The sequence below is a fragment of the Centrocercus urophasianus genome, unplaced genomic scaffold (genome assembly GCF_019232065.1).
Source record: "Centrocercus urophasianus isolate 14NV4802_14NV808 unplaced genomic scaffold, USGS_Curo_1.0 seq_1215, whole genome shotgun sequence".
NCBI lineage: Eukaryota > Metazoa > Chordata > Aves > Galliformes > Phasianidae > Centrocercus > Centrocercus urophasianus.
In genome coordinates this window covers 87,059-108,648 of record NW_024884382.1, presented here as the reverse complement: position 1 = coordinate 108,648, position 21,590 = coordinate 87,059, and the positions used below count along the sequence as shown (strand labels likewise).

The 21,590-nt window shown below is 63.3% G+C and overlaps 1 protein-coding gene across 1 annotated transcript in view; it reads right to left on the bottom strand.

The window, feature by feature from the left end:
* The window catches only part of SPEG (striated muscle enriched protein kinase), a 29,646-nt gene that overhangs the window by 1,697 nt on the left and 6,359 nt on the right, over positions 1–21,590 (bottom strand). Inside the window, 36 exon segments of the mRNA XM_042811196.1 lie at positions 11–623; positions 801–965; positions 1,117–1,239; positions 1,575–1,742; positions 1,830–1,946; positions 2,022–2,168; positions 2,285–4,463; positions 4,577–4,645; positions 4,740–4,782; positions 4,899–5,051; positions 5,219–5,245; positions 5,328–5,500; positions 5,610–5,687; positions 5,829–5,889; positions 6,011–6,211; positions 6,361–6,454; positions 6,543–6,711; positions 6,918–7,030; positions 7,661–7,833; positions 7,910–8,033; positions 8,120–8,326; positions 8,411–8,515; positions 8,687–8,806; positions 8,919–9,148; positions 9,262–9,451; positions 9,612–9,770; positions 10,671–10,931; positions 12,848–13,029; positions 13,225–13,313; positions 13,473–13,652; positions 13,654–13,685; positions 15,121–15,303; positions 15,760–15,903; positions 16,014–17,428; positions 18,413–18,791; positions 18,897–18,986. Of these exon segments, the coding sequence (XP_042667130.1) occupies positions 11–623; positions 801–965; positions 1,117–1,239; positions 1,575–1,742; positions 1,830–1,946; positions 2,022–2,168; positions 2,285–4,463; positions 4,577–4,645; positions 4,740–4,782; positions 4,899–5,051; positions 5,219–5,245; positions 5,328–5,500; positions 5,610–5,687; positions 5,829–5,889; positions 6,011–6,211; positions 6,361–6,454; positions 6,543–6,711; positions 6,918–7,030; positions 7,661–7,833; positions 7,910–8,033; positions 8,120–8,326; positions 8,411–8,515; positions 8,687–8,806; positions 8,919–9,148; positions 9,262–9,451; positions 9,612–9,770; positions 10,671–10,931; positions 12,848–13,029; positions 13,225–13,313; positions 13,473–13,652; positions 13,654–13,685; positions 15,121–15,303; positions 15,760–15,903; positions 16,014–17,428; positions 18,413–18,791; positions 18,897–18,986 (8,956 nt within the window).

Below are 21,590 nucleotides of genomic sequence, written 5' to 3'. Positions count from 1 at the left end.
ACTTCCTCACCTCGCTTTCTCATCCAGGAAAGTGTATGGCTTCTGGGGGACACCCTGCCGCAGTGCTGTGCCGTCCGGGGCCCTACTGTCACCTGAGGGTTCCTTGGAGGATAGAGTAGAGGCAGGCACCTCCCGGGACGGGGGTGAGGCAGGGGGCATAGACACGAAGGACGTGACCATGTAGGGGGGCATTTTCCTGGTGGGTGCAGTGTTGGGGGTGGTGGATGCCGAGGGAGCAGGGGAGGGTTTGGATGGAGAGGGTGCTCTGGGTTGGTGGGACACCCGCGTGGGCAAGGTGGGAGCAGATGTGTCCATGGGAGCAGCAGTGGTGCCTGTGTGGGGCATGGCAGTAGTCTGAGGGGCAGTGAACACCAGCTCTGGGGGCTCGCAGACAGTGATGTTGGGTGGGAGCTTGGGGTCTGGCTGTTCCCCCTCAGGGACACCTGGCTGCAGTGGCTGCTCAGGCTTCTGCAGCACCGCCTTGTGCTTGCGAGGTGGAGTGGTTGGGGGCAGCCCTGAGGCCGGGGGCTCCAACTGTGCCTGCGGTGTTTGGGTCGACCGGCTGGAAGCTGCCTTGTCAGGCACGGGGATGGCAGTGTTCTTGGCTGGAGCAGCATGGGAGTCTGCAGGGAGGAAGGAGAGCCATGAGCAGAGTTGCGGTATGTGTATCCAGGAACAGGGTGCAAACAGCATCCCACTCTCTAAATTCCTGGGCAAAGAGCCCCCAAAGCACCGTGCTGCTGCAGCCCCATGCCGCAGGGCTCACAGTAGGCACTGCCCTACGAGAACAGCTGGCTTACCCTTTGCCTCCAGGTGCACTTTGCCTGATGGGGTGCTGTAAGGCCCCTGCCCAGCTTTATTGACGCAGGCGACCCGGAACTTGGCTGCGCTGCCAGGGGGCAGCTCTGTCACGTTGAAGTAGCAGTCAGTGATGCCAGTGCTGACCAACTTCCACTCGTGCTCCCCTGCCGGCACGGAGGCATGATGAGGTTCCGGCTGCACCCTGTCCCACTTTCCCAGGCCTCCAGCACCCATCCATGCAAGGGTGAGCATTGTAGCCCAGCCAAAGGTGCCCCCAAGCAGAGTGGGGGCGGCCATGTTTCACTGGCCACGTACCCTCCAGCCTGTGCTCCAGCGTGTAGGTGCAGGGGGCTTTGCTCTCTGCGGGCTTCCATAGCACCAGCACCGTGTTCTTGTACTTCTGAGCGATCTCCGGGGTGCCTGGCCGCCCGGGAAGCCCTGCCAGGGGACACAGAGTAGGCAGGCTGGGTGCCTGGCCAGCAGAAAGGTGTGTGGGCTTGGACCCACAGGGAGATGCCTGTGCAGCAGCAGCCTGAAAAGCCTTGGAAGCCTCAAGTAGGGATGTGTAGAGCAGGGATCCAGTGCTCTGCCCTAGAGAGTCCCCAGCCCCATGGCTGTTTCACCGTGTTAGCAGCAGTGCCTAAGCATGCATCCCTCCTGCCAGAGCCAGCCCCGAGCAGCCCGAGCAAACAATCCCCAGCACCTGGTATGTGTTCTGTCCCTGTGGGGCAGCACCTCTGTCCCCTGAGATCCCTCCACCCGTGTGTCCTTACGTGCCACAGCCAGCGTGCAGGAGCTGATGGCTGTGCCCAGGGTGTTGGCGGCTGCACACTCATATAGCCCCGCATCCTTCCTGGAGACCTTGGAGATGGTGAGCATCTGTCGGCCGTCTTTGCAGGAGATGATGTTCAGCACGTTGTCTGCCTGCAGCGACCGCTTATCTGAAAAGGGGAGCAGAGGAAATCAGTGCTTCTGCTGCTCCCTGGGCACCCACTCACTCAGGCAGCCCTGGCAGCAGCAGCCCCCACCTTTCATCCAGACAATTCTGGGGGTCGGGCAGCCAGCAGGCAGGCAGCAAAGAGTCAGGGCATCGCCCTCCAGGAGCACCTGGTCCTTCAGCTTGATGTGAAAAATGGGGGGGAAATCTGGAGAGCAGAGGGCATGGTGAGGACGGGGTGTCAGGGGATGACCCATGTGCTTCATATCCCTGTCATGCCTACCTGACTCGCTGAGTGCATACTGCCGCCCAGCTGCAGAGCCATCCTCCCGCAGCACACTGGAGGGGATGCTGGGCTGTGAGGCCACCTTCTCCTTCTTCGTCCGGGAGAGCCCCCAACGCTCCCAGCGTGACCGCTTCTGCCCCTCACCTGCGGGGACACGGGGGGAGAGGGTGGCTAAGACTGATTCCTGGGGGCTTACCAGGATACCTGCGTGGCAGTGCTGAGGCAGCTCGGCCCCAGGGTGCTTCCAGCTCCCAGCTCACCTTTGGCAGAGGCAGAGGAGCGGGTGCTGCCCTCCGAGCGCAGGGATTCGGAAGATGGTGCAGGTGCCGGGGGTGGTCCCACCTGGTCCTGCGCCACGACGCCCACCCGTCGCAGGCTGTCCCCCTCCGAGATGGAGCGGCGCAGCAGGGAGGGCCGCCGCTGACCCAGCTCCCCCGACCCCTCGTCCTCGGGCCGCTCGTCTGACAGGCTGCGCAGCCTCGAGGACACCCGCTCCATAGTGGCACTGATCTTCCGCCGCACTGCTACCACCGGCGACTCCCCGCCAGCCCCCGGCTCCGACTTGAGGCTCTCCGAGTCCCTGCGCTCCTTGGAGCTGCCCAAGCCCAGGCTCCAGGAGAAGCGGCGCCCGCGGGTCGGAGTGTCACCGCCTCCTTCCTCCCCTTTGCTCTTCCTCCTCTCTGGGGGTGGTGTGCGCTTGAGGAGCACAGACATCCTGCGGAGGAAGCTGCTGTCCTTCTCCACCTCGTGCAGGTCCTGCACCGACTTGGACTTCTCCAAGCCGGCGGGCTGGCTCCGGCGCAGCTCCAGGGGCACTCCGGCTGGTGTGGGCCGGTAAATGCCGTCGTCGCGGGCCGAGGGGCTGGCCAAGTGCCGGTCCTCAGAGCGGGAGCGGGTGAGGAGCTTCAGCCCACGGCTGAGGGATGACTCACGGCTCCGCTTGAATTTGGCCTCGAAGACCTCCTCAGAGTCAATGTCTTGGATGAGCAGGGAGGAGGAGGAGCCGGTAGGCTGCACCTCCTTCTTCTCCTCTGGTGCTGGTGCTGGTGCAGGGTGCTCAGCAGGGGCAACGGGATGGGGGGCTTCCTTGGTGGCCAGCTCCCCCTCCCACGTGGCTCCCATCGCCTGCATCACCTCCGCGTAGGAGGACATCTTAGGGGTGCGAGCACCAGGAGCCGAAGGCTGCTGTGGGGTGGCTGCTCTGGGCCTGGCAGCCCCCACCCCAGGGGTCCCTGTGGCTCTGGTGGCTTCAGCCTTGGTGGGCACCTTTTCCTCCATCGGCTTCTTCCCCACAGTGGTGGTGGCAGCTCTGGCCTGGGACTGGGCCTGCTCCTCGGTGCTGGATCTCCTCTCCTGGGCAACCTTGGCCGTAGGGGGCTGTGGTACAGTGGTCTCTGGCATCTGGGGCCGTGCCTCGGAGAGCGCCGAGAGCGATGGGGACTCCTTGAGCCGCTGGACCTCAGTGTGGGCCATCGGGATCTCCAGGGGTGCTCCGGAGCGGCGGTGCCGGACAACGGGCTCGGCATCGCCGTGGCTGAAGGAGCTGCTCTTCTGCAGGATGCGCTCCGGGGGCAGCAGGTGCGGCGTGGCTGCCTCACTGGACGCTGCCCGCACCAACCGCGGCACTGAGGGTGCCAGTTGCTCCATGCGGGGCGGCCACTGCCCCTTCTTGTTGGGGCTGACCCCAAGTGTTTCCAGGAGAGGACCCCGCAAGCCGCTGACCTTGCCATCGGCAGTGCCGCCCCGCAGCAGGCGCTGCCGCATCAGCTCCAGGCGCTGGGCATGCTCATCCTCGGCCCCCCGCCGCCGTGGCAGCTCCATGGAGGCTGCCTTGGCCAGGGCACGTCGAGGCTCCCGGCCCACCTCAGCCCCCTCCTCAAGGACTGGGGGCCGGCTCAGCAGGGCACTGTCGGCCGAGCTGCCCCGCTTCAGCTCACCCCGGCGGGCGCTCTCTGGGGACTCCAGGCTGGAGCCCTTCCTCATGGCTTTGCGGGGATACTCGAGCCGCTTCTGGGCCTCGGGGTCCTCCTCATCAGAGGAGCTGGGTGCCTCCACCTCTGCACACTGCCGCCGTGGCCCTGGGGCCCTCGGCCTCTTCCCCAGGGCCACCACAGCCTTTCCCTTGGCCTCGCTCTGCCACTCCATGGCAGAGCCGTCCCCTGGCATGGCCACCTCCTGCCGCAGACCCTCAGCTGGCCCCGGCATCTCATCATCCGTGGGGATCTCGTTGAGGGACATGCGGGAGCCAGAGAACTCCACCTGGTGCGGCATGGGGATGAAGGGCAGCTCGTCCAGGTCATCCGAATCTGAGGAGGACGAGAGGGCTGGAGACTCCTTGAGGTGGCGAGGCACGGCGATGGAGAGGTGGTTGGAGGTGTCCTCCAGCAGCTCCGGGATTGGCCGTAGCACCATGTTGCACTTGTAGCTGATCTGTGAGCGCTGCAGTCCACGGACAGGGCTGGGTCAGGCCCAGGCAGGCACCACAGCACCATGCATGGCATCAGCCAGACCGGTACACATTGCCCTCCTCCCACCCCAGCTCCTAACCCCACCTGCCATTTCCGACGGGAGAGGAAGAGCTTCAAGTGGTCAGTGCTGATGACCTTCCCCTTGGCCAGTGTCTGCAGGGAGAGGGGACAGCAAAGTCATTTAGACCCTACAGCAAGCCCTGAGCAACACTGCTGCCCCTGGGTGCTGCTCTGTGCTGGGACTCACCTTGAACCAGGGGTGCTCCAGAGTCTGTTCTGCATCGGGTCTCCTGTGAAGTAGCAGAGCCAGGTGAGGCCTGCATCCTGCCAGCCCCTCACCCAGCTCCTCCATCCCAACAGGGCATGTGGCCATGCCTCAGAAGGGGATGAGCTCCGCAGCACTCACAGCTTGTCATTGACCAGCACTTTGATGACGAAGCCCTTGGCCTCCCGAGTGAGTCCCTGGAACATCCTTTCCTCAAAAGCCACGTTGTAGTTGCGGATGTTCATCAGCGTCGTTTTGTCATTCTCACCCACGAAGGGGGAGATCCCGGTGAGGCTGTGAGGAGGGGACACTGTCACTGGGATGCAGGAAACAGTTTGACATGTCATGGGGACTGAGGTTTGCCCCAGTGCTATGGGCAGGAGCAGCCAGAGAGGAGGTGAAGAGCACGGAAAGGGAACAGAATAGGGGTCTCTTCTTTGGGGATGCAGTGAGGCACTTACCACAGGTAGGCAATGACCCCCACCGGCCTGTGGAGAGAAGAGCAGGGTCACCACACAGTGCCAGTCCCTCAGCACAGTGGGGATGCCAGGTCTACCCAGCTGCCCTTACCAAACATCCGTGACAATGGAGACAGGGCTCTGGTTGACAATCTCGGGCCCCACGAACTCAGGTGTGCCATACTTGCAGTACTGCGGCTCATCGGGTGTCAGCTCCTGCGCATTGCCGAAGTCGCAGATCCGGACCTGCTCACTGCTTGAATCTGCCATCAGGAGGTTTTCTGGCTACAGGAGAGTGCAGGGCAGGCTGGAGCTTGGCAGGAGGCTCCCACTGGGGAGAGGCACAGCGGGGCACAGGGGATGCCCCCTCTGCAGGGACCCAGGGTGCACTCACTTTGATGTCCAGGTGCAGGACTTGGTGCTGGTGAAGGTAGCAGATCCCCTCAAGGATCTGCCGCATGTAGGAGCGGACCTGCGAGGGAGCAGAGGTGGGGTGGCACCAGGCAGCAGGGAGCCCGATGAGGTTGGCAGACGCCACCTCCTTTTGGCACCATGGGAGGGAGCGGACACTGGTATCCCAGCCACCAATTGTCTCCCTACCTACTTCACCCACCTCAGACTCACATACTGAGGGCTTCCTTGCCATCCTGTCCAGCAGCTCATCCTCAGCACAGCTGGGCATGGTCAAGGAGCACAGAGAACGTTGTGCCCGTGCCCTCCTCCCACCTTGCTCCCATGCACTCACTTTGCCCCTCAGCCCTCCCCTGGCCCCCACACCATGCTCCTGGAGGATACAGCTCCATCACCATGATGACTGCGTTCTTCTTCTCAAAGGCATCGTGAAAGAAGACTATGCGCTCATGATCGAGCTGTGAGAGGATGTGCAGCTCCCGGCGCGCTGACTGCTTGGCCTTTGTCCTGCCAGGAACGAACTTTGCAGCAAAGTCCAGGTGGCTGCTCTTCTCTGTCACTCTCCGCAGGTAGGAGAAAGCCCCCCTGCAACATGCCAGTGGGATGAGGAGGTTGGGAGGGAAGACCTCCCCATCGCTGAGAAGCTGGGGTAGGCACTTATACCCGCAGGGAAATGCCCCAGGACCATTGCTGGAGGATGACGACTCTCCTCAGAGGATCTCCTGGCCCCGTACCTCCCGATCTCCTCGTGCACATCATAGTAGTCAGTCAGGCGTCGTGCCTTGTGCAGCGCATCTTCCTCCATGGTGGCATCGGCTGCAGGCTGGGCTGGAGGAAGGAGAGGTGCTGTCAGGGTTGAGCAAGGGGCTGGGGGCAGACCCACAGTGCAGGGCCAAGGGGATCTGGTTGGCTGTACCTGTGCGCACCACCAGCTCAGCCTTGCAGGAGACCTCTCCCGCCAGGTTCCTGGCCGTGCAGGTGTATACCCCACTGTCGGGCTCAGCAGCACCCAGCACCACTAGGGAGCACTCATTGTCCTCGTAAACAAAGCTCAGATGGCTGCTCTCCTCCAGCAGCTCCCCATCCTGGGGGTATAGCAGGTGTCAGGGGACGGACCTATGCCATCCCCCCACCAGCTCCCAATGCCAGCACCTGCAGCACACTGTGTCATCTGGGGAGAGCACAAACCCAAAGCCCCAGTACAAGGAGCCCAAACCAGAGAGAGAGGGGAGCAGCAGCTGTGTGTCTGGTGGGCTGTGTGTCAGGACCAGGTGCTGGTGTCCCATCCCACCTTGTACCACATGATGTCCGGCAGCGGTTTGCCCTCTACCACCACGGCAAAGCGGGGCGTCTCCCCTTCCTGGGCATCGATGTCCTCCATGATGGACTCAAAACGCGGTGCCTCTGCCAAGAGATGGGGCATGGGACACCATAGGGCAGTGTCACACCAACACACTGAGAATGGGGCATCATGGGCAGTGCTACTCAATGGACGTGGACATGGGGCAGAGTGGGGCTGCATCTCCCCTTTATAGATGGATGTGAAATGCTGTGGGGCAGCGCCAGCCATGACACAGATGTGGGGTATTGTGGAGCTTTCCTCATGGCTCTTGGCTATGGAGCAGTGCATGTCATACGCGGGTAAGGGGCACCATGCAGCAGTGATATTCATAGCACGTGGCCAAGGGGCACCATGGGTCATGGCACAGTGCCACCCACGGGGGTAGCATCACCCATGGCACAGTGCCAGCCCGTGCACATGATCATGGGGCATGTGGGATGCCTCCACTCAAATCGGATAAGACACCAGACATGCATGTAGCTCACAGGCTTTCAGCCCCATGGGGCACTACCAGCCAATAGGACAGAATTCCCATGGCGTATGAGTACGGATCACGGATGAGCAATGCCATGCAATGGGGCAGTGCCCCCTATGGCACACAGCCATGGCACACCACGAAGGCAGTGCTACCCTATGGGAGGATACCGACCCCACAGCAGAGGGGCACAGCCCCCCGGCACGGGGGCACCTACCTGCGAGGTGGAGGTGGAGGGTGCAGCGGGCAGTGCCGTGGTGGTTGCTCACCTCGCAGGCCAGCAGCCCTGCAGCCCCCCGACCCACGTGCAGCAGCCGCAGGCAGTGCTGGTCATCATCCGGCATCGTCATCTCGCACGTGCCCTCCTGCTCCCCCAGCACCTGCCCTCCCCTGTGGGCACATACCATCAGCTCTGCACGTCACCCTTGGGTGCGTGCCCCCAAGGAACGCCTAGGGTGCGTCCTACCTCTTCCAGGTGACAGTGGCCTCCACGTGGTTGATGGTGATGGTGATGGAGGCTGGTTGGCCCTCCACCACGTATACTACATCAGGCTTATCCAGGATGACTGGAGCCTCATCCAGGTAGGGACCTGCCACACATTTTGTCACCACTCCTCCAGATCCCACACCCAGCCCTGTTCTGCCTCTCTACCCCAGCACCCTGCTGTGCACTCACCTCGATCTAAGAGCTTCACAGGCCCCACCAGTGGGGAGGGCTTGCTGTTGGTCTTGGGGGTGGCAGTAATGACACGAAAGAGGTACTGGGCCCCCTTGGTGAGCCCGTGCACCGTGTAGGTAGTGTCCCGCACGCCAGCCACCAGCACCATCCACTGTGTCATGCCCAGCACTTGCATTTGCACCACATATGTCACTGAGCTGGGGTCTGTATGAGGACAGGGTCAGTGTGTATGGGGTCAGAGCCCCCATTACTGTGTCACAGCAATGCCCACCCCCTATAGCCCCTCACCTATGGCCGTGTCCAGCCACTTGGGCTTGTTCCATGTGAGTGTGATGGCTCTGCCGGTCACCGAGGCCACTGTGGGAGGCCCATCCGGGGGGGTTGGCACCACATCTGCATGAGAGAGGTGGGGAGTGGGGTGAGCCTCCGGGAGACCCCATCAGCACCAACTCCCTCACAAGCTGCACTACCCTGTGGTCCCATCTGCTGTCACCTTGTTATAGGGACACTGAGTTCCAGATCTGGGGCACAGGGGTAGCAGCCCCCAGTGGTGACCCCACTTACCTGTGACATAGAGGTGTGCATAGCATGTGGCCTTCCCTACTTTGTTGGCAATGACGCTTTTATAGACGCCAGCATGAGTGTGGCTGACGGCTCTGAACACCAAGCGATGCACATCCTTATCTGCAGGAATGGATGCAAGAGCCCATCAGTGTGGTGCAAGCTCCCTTCCTGGGCAGTGTTGCGCCCAGGAGAAGGTGGCTCTAGCCAAGGGGAGAGCAATGGGTAACCCTACACTGCATCATCTTGCGATCATCAGTGCTGTCAATGCGCGAGCCGTTGTGAAACCAGGTGATGGATGGATAGGGCATCCCAGCCACCTGGCATTCCAGCACCGCCTCCTTGGACTCCACCACCTCCAGATTGTGCAGTGGCTTCAGGAAGTCGGGCATGGTGAAGCACTCTGCCTCGGTCTCCGCCTGCTCTGGTTCCTCTGGGATGGATGGCATCTTCTCCAGTTTGGAGCTGTGGGCACCTGTGATGAGCACAGTGCGCCCAGCCCGGCCCCAGCAGCACAAAGCTGCCTGGCAAAGCTGGGGCACGTCCCATGGGCACCATGCAGGGGGACACCATCTTACATCTGGGAGGCAGCAGATGGCCGTGGCTCCTCCACATAGAGCTCGGCAGAGCACTCCACATGGCCATGGATGTTCCTGGCAGTCACCATGTAGTGCCCCTCATCCTCACTGCTCACATGCACAATGACCAATGAGTGCAGCCCCCCATCCCGCTGGATACGCACGTTCTCCCCTTCCTGCACCATCTGGCCTGTGTGGAGACATGCATATGGCATAAGCAGCCCCAGAACAGCCCTTGGTGTGTCTGGCCCACTGCCTTGGATGCTCCAAGACCAAGGCTGGGTTTCCCCTAGGAGTGCAGACCCCATGGGATGAGGGACATAAGATAGAGGCCATGGAACAGGGGTTACCAAAGTGGCTCCAGGTGACTGTCGGTGCGGGGGTCCCGCTGACCATGCAGTCAAAGCGTGCTGTCCGTCCTTCCACCACGTCCACATCCTCCAGTTTGCGGGTGAAGAGTGGCTGCACGGAGGGCTTCACCGTCAGCCGGGCACTGCAGGTCAGCTCATCTGCAAGGAGAGCACGGGGGGGTGAAACCCTCATGGCCAGAGGCAGAGCTGAACACATGGGGCAGGGCACAGTGTGTCACCCCATGGGGGCTGTGGGGCTCAGAGTGCATGTGCAAGGCATCCAGGCACAGTGCTTGGGCTCTACTGGCTGAGTGCCACCTCCTTCCCTTCAAACAATAGAGATGCCATCTGGTGGGTGTAGCGGGAGGGTGCCTTGTCCTTCTGGGGCAGGGGGTCACAGTTGAGGGTGCAAATGCAATGCAATGGGGATGGTTGTAGCAGGGACTCACTGATGGGGTCTCTGCCCACTTTAGGAGGGGAATGGGACAGAGACCCTTGTCCCTGGGTGGCGAAGGAGAGACATAGGTTGTGCGTAGGGGGAAGTGCAGAGGGCACAGGACAGGGCAGCTAGCAGTGTGCAGTGGTTCCTGCCATCAGTGGCATCTTTGGAGAAGAGGGTAGGCCCCTTGCCAAATGCCCACATCCCTGTGCTGGGCTAGCAGGGGCATGTCAGTAACAGGAGCCCAGAGGATCTGGAGCCTGGGGATGGGTACAGCTGTGCTGCAAGCAGCTCCGGGGAAGGCATGCAGTTCTTGATGCATGGTACGGTCATGACACAAACATCTCCCAGTGCCTGGTTGCTGCACGGCTGCTGGAGGGGAGTTGAGTAGGGTGGGCTGCAGGCTTAGGCTCAGGCTCACTGACTGGTGCCCTTCCATGGGGCACTAGAGCCCATGAAGTTGTGCAGCACCAGCTGCTGGGGGCACAAATAGCTCTCTAACCCCCCACCCTCTCCAGCACTCAGCTATGCTTTGGGATGGGAGTGTGCCAGTCCCCTCAGCATCACACCAAGGCTGGATCCCGAGAGATACCCCTGAGGGCTGCGTGCCCACAGCTTACCTTTGGCCGTGCTGAGCTTGCAGGTGTAGATGCCGCTGTCGTCCTCGTGCACGGAGGTGAGCAGCAGCTTGCATTTGCGCCCATCAAAATGCATCTTGCATTTGAGCAGGGCGGGCTGGAGCAGCCGGCCCCGTGACAGCCAGTCCACATCCATGTCTGGCGGGCCAGCTACCAGGCACTCAAAGAGTGCCAGCTCCCCCGCCCCGACCACCACGTCCTGCAGGGGAGCCACCACGGCCAGGGACTGGCACTCGGGCCGAGCTGCCCGGGAAGTGGGGAGAAAGAGAGAGAAAGAGAGATGCATCTCAGCAACTGAAAAGCAACCATGGGGGGATGGCAAGGAGGGGGCCGTGCAGGGCAGGGGCATGCGGGGAAGAGGCCTGGTGCAACGGGCAGGGAGCGGGATGCAGGCAAAGGGATGCAGCAGGGAGGAGGTTGGGGCAAGATGTGGAAAGCGGAGCTGAGCCGGGGTGGGGGGCAGAGGGAAGGCGATGGGGAGGGTGAGGGGAAGTGTCCGTGCCAGGAACACACCACACAGCGCTTTACCAAACAGATTTTATTAGAGCTACAAAAAGGGTCACGGCCTCGCAGCCCACATCCCACCAAGCCCACCCACCCTGGGGAGAAGAGACCCAGAGCCGGCGCTGCTTCTGCGGCTGGAACTAGGCAGACCCTAGGGTCATGGCCCCAGCACGGGGGTCCCCGAGTCCCTTGTCCCCCACACTCTGAGGTGGGAGCCATTGCATCACGTTCCCTTTCCTACAGCCCTGGCTGGCACAGAGCAGCCATGGGGCCAAGCTCCCTGCTCCCTTCCCCTGAGCGGTGAGGAGAGGAGCAGCAGGACACGCAGACATAGACACACAGATGGAGCAAGACACCAGACAGCATTGGGCAGCCGCCATAGCCCGGCTGAGGGGATGCCTGGCGCTACCGACCACCCCCCACCCACTGTTCGGCCCTAGTGACACAGTGCCCGGCCACCCCACATGCCCCACACCCGCCGTCGAGGGCCCGCGCGTCCCCGCAGTGCGTCCAGGACGAGGCGGCGAATGGAGCAGAAGGTAATAATGCAAGGTGAGGTCCACTGCCTAAGAGGTGTCCAACTAAGAGCCCCCGTGGCTCTGAGAGATGAACCCCCTTATCGTACTCCCCCTGCGTACAGACAAAAACCGCAGTCAGCAAGCAGAAGGGTTAGTGCAGTGGAGACGGGGCCGGCACACACACACATGCCAACACGCAACACTGTGTGCCACAGACATGGAGCACGGCAAGGGGACTGGTGCCTCAGCCATCACCCATCCATTCGCTGGGTGCGTGCCTGGCTCCCATGGCCACTCCTGTGCCACCACGCTTCGCCGGGAGCGGGGGCCTGGCAGGACAGAAGCAGTGCAGCGAAGGCTGGGGTGGGACTGGGACAGCTCAGGGACTCAGGCAGCCGTCAGCAGGGAAGGCTGGGGGAAGCAGGGCACACAAAGCAAAGGGCAAGAGAAAGGCAGCATCACTCATCCCCTTCCTGCAAGTCCCTTGGTCCGCGCCACTCCCCACGCATATAAGGGGCCCTAGGAGGATGCTGGAGCCCACGGCAGAGCTGGGGAGGGGTAGTCCAGCCCCAGGTACTACGGGACCTGCTCTGAGCTGGGAGCAAGCAGGTGGGAGAGCTCTCTCTGAGCTGTCCCCTGGGCACAGCTTGCAGGTAGGGAAGGAAGGAGCCGTGTGCATGGTGGAGGGACATGTCCCCTGCAGGGCCACTAAGGGCAAGAGCCCCCTCTGCACAGCCAGGGCCAGCGCCCAGCCCCAGCATGGCGACAAGGGGACTTAAGGTAAAGCTGTGCTGGTGGAGCAGCAGCCTCTGGGTCAGGCTGGGGACATTGACACAGCGGGGCAGCGGGGCCCACTATTGTGGGGCTGCACATCTGGATTGGGCAGCGGGCAGCCTGCCTTCTTCTGTGGAGCCAGCTTCTGCAGCAGTATGACTACTCCGTGTCCCCTTCCCGCCACCCCGCCACACACTGCCTTTCCCACACTGGGCTCACGCCCACCTGCTCTGCAGCAGGGAAGGGCAAGAAGCAGCACCACCGAGAAGGGGTCTGCAGCAGCCCCTTCCCCACACAGCTCATGCAGGGTGCTGGAACTGGCCAGCCCCATAGGGAAATGGGGACGCCCTCGCGGAGCTTTACCTCTGACCTCCAGCTTGGCCTCGCACTGCTTGGTGCCATACTCGTTGACAGCCTTGCAGGTGTAGAAGCCGGTGTCAGTGCGCTCAGCTGCCAGGATGTGCAGTGTGTACAGACCCCGAGCCCCCTCTGCCTCCTCTGCATGGTGACGACGGCCGTACTTCACAGGCTGCCGGTTCCGCAGCCTGCTCAGGGACATGGGCAGAGAGGCACTGTCACAGCTGGCTTCATAGAAAGCCCCATTCTCCTCAATTTCAACAAGACCAAGACCAGGGCTCCTCTCCTTGGTGCTGCTCTGAGCTGGCAGACCCCAAATGGGGACATCCCCATGCCTGCCCCCTTCCCTGCCCTACTGTGACCCAGTGAGCATCACGACTCACCAGTAAATGATGGGCTTGGGCTCTCCACGGACGCGGACACTCATGCTGACATCCTGCCCCTCCAGCACCGACTGGTCCGACAGAGCCACCTGACGAAGAGGAGGTCAGGAAGCAGCCAGTACCCACCACCCTGGGGCCACGTGGCCCTGCCACCACCCCAGGGACCACCTGTCCCCCATCATAGAGCCCTAGAGCACCGCAGGGCACAGCTCCTCCTCTGTCAGGTCCCAGGGGGGCTCTCAGCTCACCTCAAAGGTGGGTGCAGCCTTGAAACTGCTCTCCGAAGAGCTGTGGGCAGCCCCATGCTCCGCTCTGGGCTGCAGCTTCATGGCTGGTCGGTGCTGCGGGGTCCCAGACTCAGGGAACTCTTCTAGTGGGCTCAGGTACTCTTCGTCTGAGGTGATGGGGCTGACCTGGCCCAGGGGGGGGGGCCAGGTTCCCATGTCGCTCCACGGCGGGGGCTAGCAGGAGAGGGTAGGTAAGGAGCTGGCAGCAAGCAGAGCCAGGCAGGGGGCTTGGGGACCCTTCCCCACCATTCTGTGCCTGGAGGTGCCCGGGGATGCCCACCCCATGCTGCATCCCTCCGGGAACAGCACGGCAGCCGGCAGCGAAGGGGTGCTGGGCTGCGCGGGGGGTGGGTGCGAAACACGCCCCGGGGCTGATAAGTGGACTCGATATCCCGCAAGGCGACAGCGGGGCTCAAGTGGCTCTTACGCAGCAGGCCGTGCTCCCATCCTTAAGCCGCCCGGATTCCGGGAATGGCTGCCCCTGCCGCGAGCCGGCAGAAGGCTGAAGGTGACATTGGCAGCTGCGCTTCCCTCGCAGCCCGGACGGCCGCTCCCGGGGTCCGAGCTAGGCATAGAGGGGAGCACGCGTGGGCAGAGGAGCCGGCGTGGGGGGAGCGTGGGGCCGGGACGGGGGTGAGATGTGTGCGGGGCCGGGGGCGAGCGTGCTGCCGGCAGAGCGCTGCCCGAGGTGGGGGGGCTGGCCCCGCTCCAGCCCGGCCGTGGCCGCCGCCGTTCCCCCTCCCGCCGCCACCCCCCCACCAGCGGATCCCCTTACGGAGCTGCCGAAGCGGGGAAGCGGGCGGGCTGCCCGGTGACGGCTTGGCCCCTCACCCCCCTCGTTGCCCCCGTGCAGCAGCAGCAGAGCGGTCCCCCAGGGTCCCGCTGGTCCCCCAGGGCTCCCCGCAGCCCCTCCGCCCGCAGCCCTCCGGTGCCCCCCGCACTCACCGGAGGGGCCGCGGCCCCCTCCCCGAGCAGGACCGAACCGCGGGAGCGCCGCTGTCGTTGCCGGGGCCGGGGCCGATGCGGCGGCGCCGGGCGCACATCCAGCCCGGAGCGCTGAGCCCTCCCCGGCCGAGCGCCGCCCCGGCCCCGCGCCGCCGCCCGGCCTCCGGGGCTGGGCCTGAATCGGGGGAGGGCCCAGCGGCGGTCTGGGGGCTGCCGACCCCTTCCCTTCCGGCCGCGGGGGAGAGCGGCCCCGAGGGGCGGCAGCTGCCTGGCAGTGCGCTCAGCGCCCCGGGTCGCCGCGGGGCAGCGGGGATCGGGGATCCTGCAGCTCCCCGGGGCTCTGCGCTCCCCAGGGGAAGTCCTGGGATGGGGATCCCCGGATGGCGGAGGGCATGCTGGGCATCAGCGCAGGCTGCGTGTCGGTGGGCAGCTGGGGTGCCCCGCGAGGCACGGAACTTGCCAACTCGTTGGGGATGCTCGGAGCCTGACCCCGCTCCCCCCACGGCAGAACCCGGCAGCGAGTCAGCTGCTTCGATTCAGACAGAGCCTTGTAGGGTAAGGAAGCCGCTTTCCTAGCAGTGACAGCAGAGCTGGCAGGCAGCCCGTCGCCTCGCCGGCCCTCTCGCCGCCCCCCGCTGCCTGCATCCCGGCCGCCGGCACTCACCGGGCCGCACGCTGAGGATGGCGCTGCAGCAGGTGGCTCCCACCTCGTTGGCCGCCGTCACCGTGTAGAGACCGGCGTCGGCCACCCGGGCGCTCCTGACCAGCAAGGTGTGCCGCTCACCCTCCGCCTTGATGGGCCGTGCCGTGCTGCTTCTCAGCGGCACCCCGTCCTTCCTCCAGGACACTGCGGGCAGAAGCAGGGTCACTTCAGGACCATCCCGGGATAGGAGAGTCCTCACTCCCCCGGTTGTCAGCATAGGTCTCTGCTCGACTTGGCGACCGTTTTGCCATCGGGAGCAGCCCCAGGTCCCCAAGGACCCTGATGGAGAGAGGCCACTCTAAGGTTACTGGCATCCTCCTGCCCTCCAGTGGAGGATGGAGGAGGGAACCAGAGCTTCTTTGCTCGTTGCCAGCCTTTGCCAGCTGCTCCGTGCCTGGTGCCTCCTCCTGCTATCCCAGCACAGGAAGATCACAGAGGTTCTGCCTGCACCCTGCCCTTTGCACCGCACCCTGGCACTTTGCTTCCTGTGGAGCGCAGAGCCACAGCTCCACCACACAGCTCAGGTGGCCCCAAGGGACCGGGACAGGCAGGGGGATCATGCCAGAGCCCATTGTGCTCTCATGCCCCGTGACCACTCACCTTCTGGCTGTGGGTTTGCTGTGACAATGCATTTGAGCAGCACCTCTGTCCCCACAGCCACCGCTGTGTCCTGAATGGGGATCTCAAAGATGGGCGCTTCCAGGGGATCTTCGCCCGCTGAGACGTAGGAGTCATCGGAGGACTCTGCACAGGGAGAGATGGCCCCACGGCCATGAGCAGGGTGAGTAGAGGATCCAGTGAGGTGTGGCAGCACTACAGTACTGCCTGTGCGTGGGACAAGAGCCATGCCCTACCTAGCTCTGGAGAGGTGGGCCGTGCCCGGCGCCCCTTCGCCTTGCTCCGCGTGCCTCTGCCTTCCTGAGCCGTCCGGATGCTCTCTTTCTTCTCCGCCACTTTTGCCTGCCTTCTCTCCACCTCCTTCCCTGTGCCGTGCTGCCCTGCCCAGCTCCTCTCCAGCCGGGCCTCCTGCTCCAAGCCTGGCTTTGCCCACGGCAGAAACCGCACCTCAGCAGACACCTCCGGCCTCCGGTACAGCCCATGGGGCACGGCCAGCCTGGCAGCCAGCCCTTCACTCACCACCGCAGGGGCCCTGGTTGCAGCCACGGGACCTCCGTCCGGGCACGGGGTCCCTTCAGCAGCACGGCCCCGTGGGGTGGCCTGTGCCAACAACCACTGCTCCTTCTTCCTCACTTCCCCACCACCATCTTGTTGCACAGCTTTCCTCACCTCCTCTGCTGCGCCGCCCCGTGCCGGGCCTCTCCGTGCCCGCTGTCCCCCCGGCTCCGGCTCCCCATTGGGCCCCACCAGTGCCACGCTGGAGAGAGCCAGGTGCTGGATGACATGCATGCCCTCAGCTGGAGCTGAGGCCTTGGCTGGTGGCACCTTGCGTGGCAAGGCTGAGTCGCGTGGAGTGCGGGCGGCGGGAGGCTCGGCAGATGGCTGTGGCTCAGCCTTGCCCAGCTCCTGCGAGCGCCGCAGCTGCTGCTTGGACACGGTCCTCTTGATGCGGCTCAGCTCCTCCGAGAACTTGTGCTCGATGTCTTGCACGCGCCCGGCGAACTTACCCCGCTCATCGAAGGAGGCGGCCTTCTGGCGGAAGGCCTGGCGGCGGCTGGCCGCACTGCCCTCCCCGTCCCGCCAGCCCCCTGGCGTGCCCGGCCGCCGCTCCCAGCCTGGCTGGTCGAAGGAGCGCGTCTTGCGCAGAGGCAGCCACGGCCGTGTGGCGAAGGGACTGTCCGCCTGCTCCAGGCTCCCGCGGCGCTCCTCGAAGTACTGCAGCCGCTCAAAGATCCTGGAGCCAGCGCGCACCAGCTTGGGCGATGCCCGCACCGAGATGCGGCCCGACGCGTCGCTCATGGGGGTGGCGGGTCGGGAGTCCTGCGTGCTGCCCTGTGACTGCGACTTGGGCTTCTTGATCTTCTCCTCATACTCCTCAGGGACGGTGTCCTGATAGTCGGCCGGCACTGAAGACGTCCTGCGGGGGGTCACGGGCGTGCAGGAGGAGGAGGGGAGGCGAGCAGAGGGCTGCGGGGTAGCTCCGGAGGGTGTGGGAGGGCACAGGCCAGTTCTTGGGGACGGCGAGCGGATGATGGGCGGCTTGGAGGTCAGCGGCAGGGCAGCTGGCGAGTGTGGAGGCTCAGTGCCGGGCTTTGGGGAGACGGAACCACTGTGGGGGTCATCTCGCCTGTATCCCCCCTGGGGGATGCTGCTGCAAGGGGAGAACAAGGGAGACCAAGTCAGAGCCCACCCTCACCTATGGCTGCATCATGAGTCCCAACCCAACCACCCAGTAGGGCACAGCAGGGGACAGCCCCTGGACCCTCAGTGGCCCACAGTGAGGAGATCCAGCCACAGTTAGGCCACTGGGAGCTGGCTTGCTGGTATGACCCAGCGGTGCCTTATTGCTGGTGTCTCATCTCCCAGGGACACCCATGTAGGACAGCAGTGTGGTGATGCTGGGACACTCAACAAGTGCCCTTCCCAGAGCTGCCATTCAGTCAAGATGAGAGCACAGGAACAGAGGTGTGCCCCCATCTCCCTGAGGTATTCCAGCATGCCAGAGCAGTGCAGAGAGCTCTTGCAAGGCCACAAGTCATCGCCCAGTGCATGTGCTGCTGCCAACATGTCCCTCTGCCCTGCCACCCGCAAAATCCCTGCCCACCCCCCCAGCCCCACAGCCCAGGGCTTGGCATGTGCAGTGCAGAAATCAAAAAGTGGAGATGAGGTTCTGGTGGAACAAGCAGCCTCAAACACAAAGGGAGGATGGAGGTCGAAGGAGAAGGCCTGCGGGGCTGGGGAGGGACGGGGGCTCTGAGCATGTCAGCAGGCCCTCGGGAGGAAGAATGTCCCTTGTCCACACTGCCACCCCTGGGTGGTGGGGACAGCTTGTCCATGGGTGCCACACCTTTGCACCCCCATGTCCCTGGCCATGCAGAGCCCTCATAGCTGGCCAGGAAAAGGTTCAGTTCGGATGCGGTTACCCCCAAACTTTAACTGGCCATAGCAGATAGGGACCCCGCTCCAGGCGGGGCAATTCCCTCCTCACCGGTGCCAGGCGCCTACTGCTCAGAGCCTCCGTTCCTTGTCCGGGCATGGAGAAGGCAAAGAAAGCCCAGGAGGAGGAGAGAAGATGGCTGCAGGGAGGAGATGGCCCCAGCGATGTCCCCTCCGTGCACTTCCCTCTGCTACTTACACGTGGAGCGAGAGCGCCCGTCCTCGGTACAGGCTGAAGGCGCTGCCGTACGGGTCGCTGGCCACAGAAAGGCTATCCTCTGACCCCCAGCTTGTGCCCACCAGATTAGCCCGTGATGCCCGCACCAGCGGCTCCACACCCAGGTGCCGGACCTCAGTGCCATGTGGTGACGGCGCATTTGCTTGCCTTGGAGTTCCCTGCGGCTGCCAGGCACTAGGGCGGAGGTAAGGTCCCCGCATGGGGAGGTTGGCATCTGACTCCTTCTCCACCACAGTCTGCTGGCTGCCCGACCAGCTGGAGCGCTCCTCCGCCTGAGACAGGGCCAACACTGAGGTTGGCGTCGTGTTCATGGAGGTGTCCACCAGGGTGTCGGAGCCACCTGGAAGGAGAGTGGTGGGCATCTCCACGTGGTATCCCACCCAGCTCATCCCATGAGTGGGCTGCCCCAAGGGGACCCCTAAAGCTCTGTGTCCCCGCAGCTCACCCGTGGGGGTGCTGAAGGCTGTCTCATCCTGCAGTTCGCTGCGCTGCGTCACCTGGGGGTCACTGGGCTCATCCTCGCCAGTCTCCGAGTCTGTGGGGGAAGAGCAGAGGGTGAGGGGACACGAGGACCAGGCTGACACTGCTCCACACAGACCCACCAGCTCCAGCGGCAGATGAGCAGTGCACAGGCAGTTCCGGGCAGCAGAAGAGCAAGGGTGAGAAAGGGATGACTGTAACATGGGGGACACAGAAGGCTGCCAGCAGGAAAGGCAAGACCAAGGCTGGAAAGACCATGGGACAGGAGTGGCATCAGATGATGCTATGTAGGATGGAGGCGGGAGAAGGGATGGTGGTGGTGGTGGAAATGCAGGGGAAGGAGGATGTAACTGGGTGATGGAGATGGGGACAGTGGTGGCATTGCAACAGGGAGGCACGCTGGGGGCACAGAGCCCCATCTGGGAGCAGGGCTGGCATGAGGCAGGCATCTTCCTACCGTAGCTTTGCTTCCTGCAGGAGCGGAAAACTTCGCTTCCATAGGGGCAGCAAGAGAGAGAGAGACATCAACACCCGGTTATCGGCCCAGCCTGCAGAGACGCATAGGGCACTGGGGGAGGACTTTGTCCCCAGCTTGTCCCTGTGCTACCATTAGGCATTGACCTGCCAGGGTAGCAGCTGGGCAGGCTGTGCCAGTTCAGAGAGCCTAGCACCATGCGCTGGCCTTGGAGGCCAAGGATGGGGCTAGGGCTGGCCAATCATCTGGTTCAGGGCCCGATGCCTTACCCTTCTGTATGGCAGGAGCCATGGGTCTGGCACCAGCCTTCCCTACACAAATTCACTACACACACACAGTCAGTACATCATCAGCACCAAATTCAACCTCCCCTTCCCTGCATCGCTCCAGTAAAGCACATGGCATCGTCCCCTCCCCACACCATGGTCACTTTCTGCCTTCACAGCAGCCAGCACCTGTACCTACTGCTGCTCCAGCTGTCCCCTGGGCTCCATGCCCTCACCTCCTGCGCCCCAGGTGGGCACTCCTAAAGGTGCTGGCACGCTTGGATATGTGTGCCTGGGGGCACACATGCTGCATCAGGCCTAGTGTGCACTCTGCATCCCCAATCCCCCCTGCAGCAAGTATTCAGAGGTGCTGCTGTGCCCCACAATGTGGTTCTGGCTGGGAGAGCATCAGTGCTGTTCTCAGGGAAGCTGTGGGCACTGTGGGCACTGTGGGCACTGTGTACCCAGGCATGTTGTGGCCAAGTCAGTGCAGAGCCAGAGCACTGCTCCTTCCCAGGAAAGTAAACCGGCACAGACAACAAGGATCACCATTTCCACCACTATGCAAGCCATCACAAGCTGATACTGCAGAGCTCTTTGTCAAAGGAAATATCCCCTGCCCTCCAGCCCTGTCATCACACACCACAGCCCAGTGGGGGTCCACACTGTCCACACTGCTATTCCCTCCCCTGTCTGGTCTGGTGCAGCCCAGCACACCGCCAACTGTCTCATCACTGCCATTGCAGCAGGATGCCTGCCACCATGTACTCAGCTCCCCAGCAGCACCCCTGCCCCTGGAGCTGCAAGGACAAAGGCACGCTCACAGGACACACCAGGAGCCTCTAAACCCATTTTAGGGCTGTGCACAGCCCTGTGCAGCCTCTGCTCACTGTCCCCTCCCTTGTACTGCGGGGGAGCCAGACCCCATCCCAGCAGGGGGGGCAAATCCTGGTAACTCAACGCACCATGCGTGAAGCGACCGAAGCGCCGCGAGTGGCCGGTTTTCTGCAAAGAAAAAGAGAAGAAAGCGTTATCCACAGCACAGCCTCACGCACACCCCCGGCTGCACGCCCCCAAGGTATCTACAGGCGCACACCCCACGCACACAGCCGTGCACGGGTGTAGGTGGACACGTGCAGCGCATGCCCACCAGCACACATACACGCACACCTCTTGGTGCTGCTCTCCTCCTGCTCCCTGGGGTGACATGGTACACGCCAGTCCCGCTGCCTGCAGTCAGCAGCTTCGCCCAGGCGGGTGCCCAAATGTTCCACAGCACCTTCGAAGCCACTGCCCGTGCCAGCAAAGGGAATGAGCCAGCCAAGCATCTTCCAGGCACTGGCCCAGACTCAGCCATGGGCACGGGCCCAGCGTGGGGACAGCAACACCCAGCCTAGTGGTGGCCGTGCCAGCTGTGAGAGAGGCTATTTGGCATAAGTGCCATGAGATGACCAGCCCGCAGGGCGGGAGGCGTGGGAGCCTCGCCGTCTGGGCAGGCAGGATGGCAGCGTGGGGCAGAGGTGCCAGCAGCTGCCTGCCAGCTCCCTACCCTCCTCCACACCGTAGCTCAGGGCTGGGCATCTGCTTGCCAAGGGCCACCTGGTAGCCATGCTGATGCAGGCAGGCAGGTTGGTCAGGAGATGCGGTGTGCAGGTAGCAGGGCTGGGCTGCCAGCGCCCAGAGTTGCTCTCAGCCCAGCCTAGTAGCAGAGTCTCTCTGGGACAACAACAGCCTGTGCCCTTGCTGCTCATTGTGGAGCCTTAGTGGGGCTCTCCCAGAGCCTCCCACCCATCCTGCAGCTTCTAGGCAAGCTCATGAACAAACAGCCATCAGGAATGGATGACAGACAGTCCCCAGGGACAGAGAGCCCCAGGGGCAGACAGATAGACAAGCACAGCCAGCAGTCAGATGTCTTTAC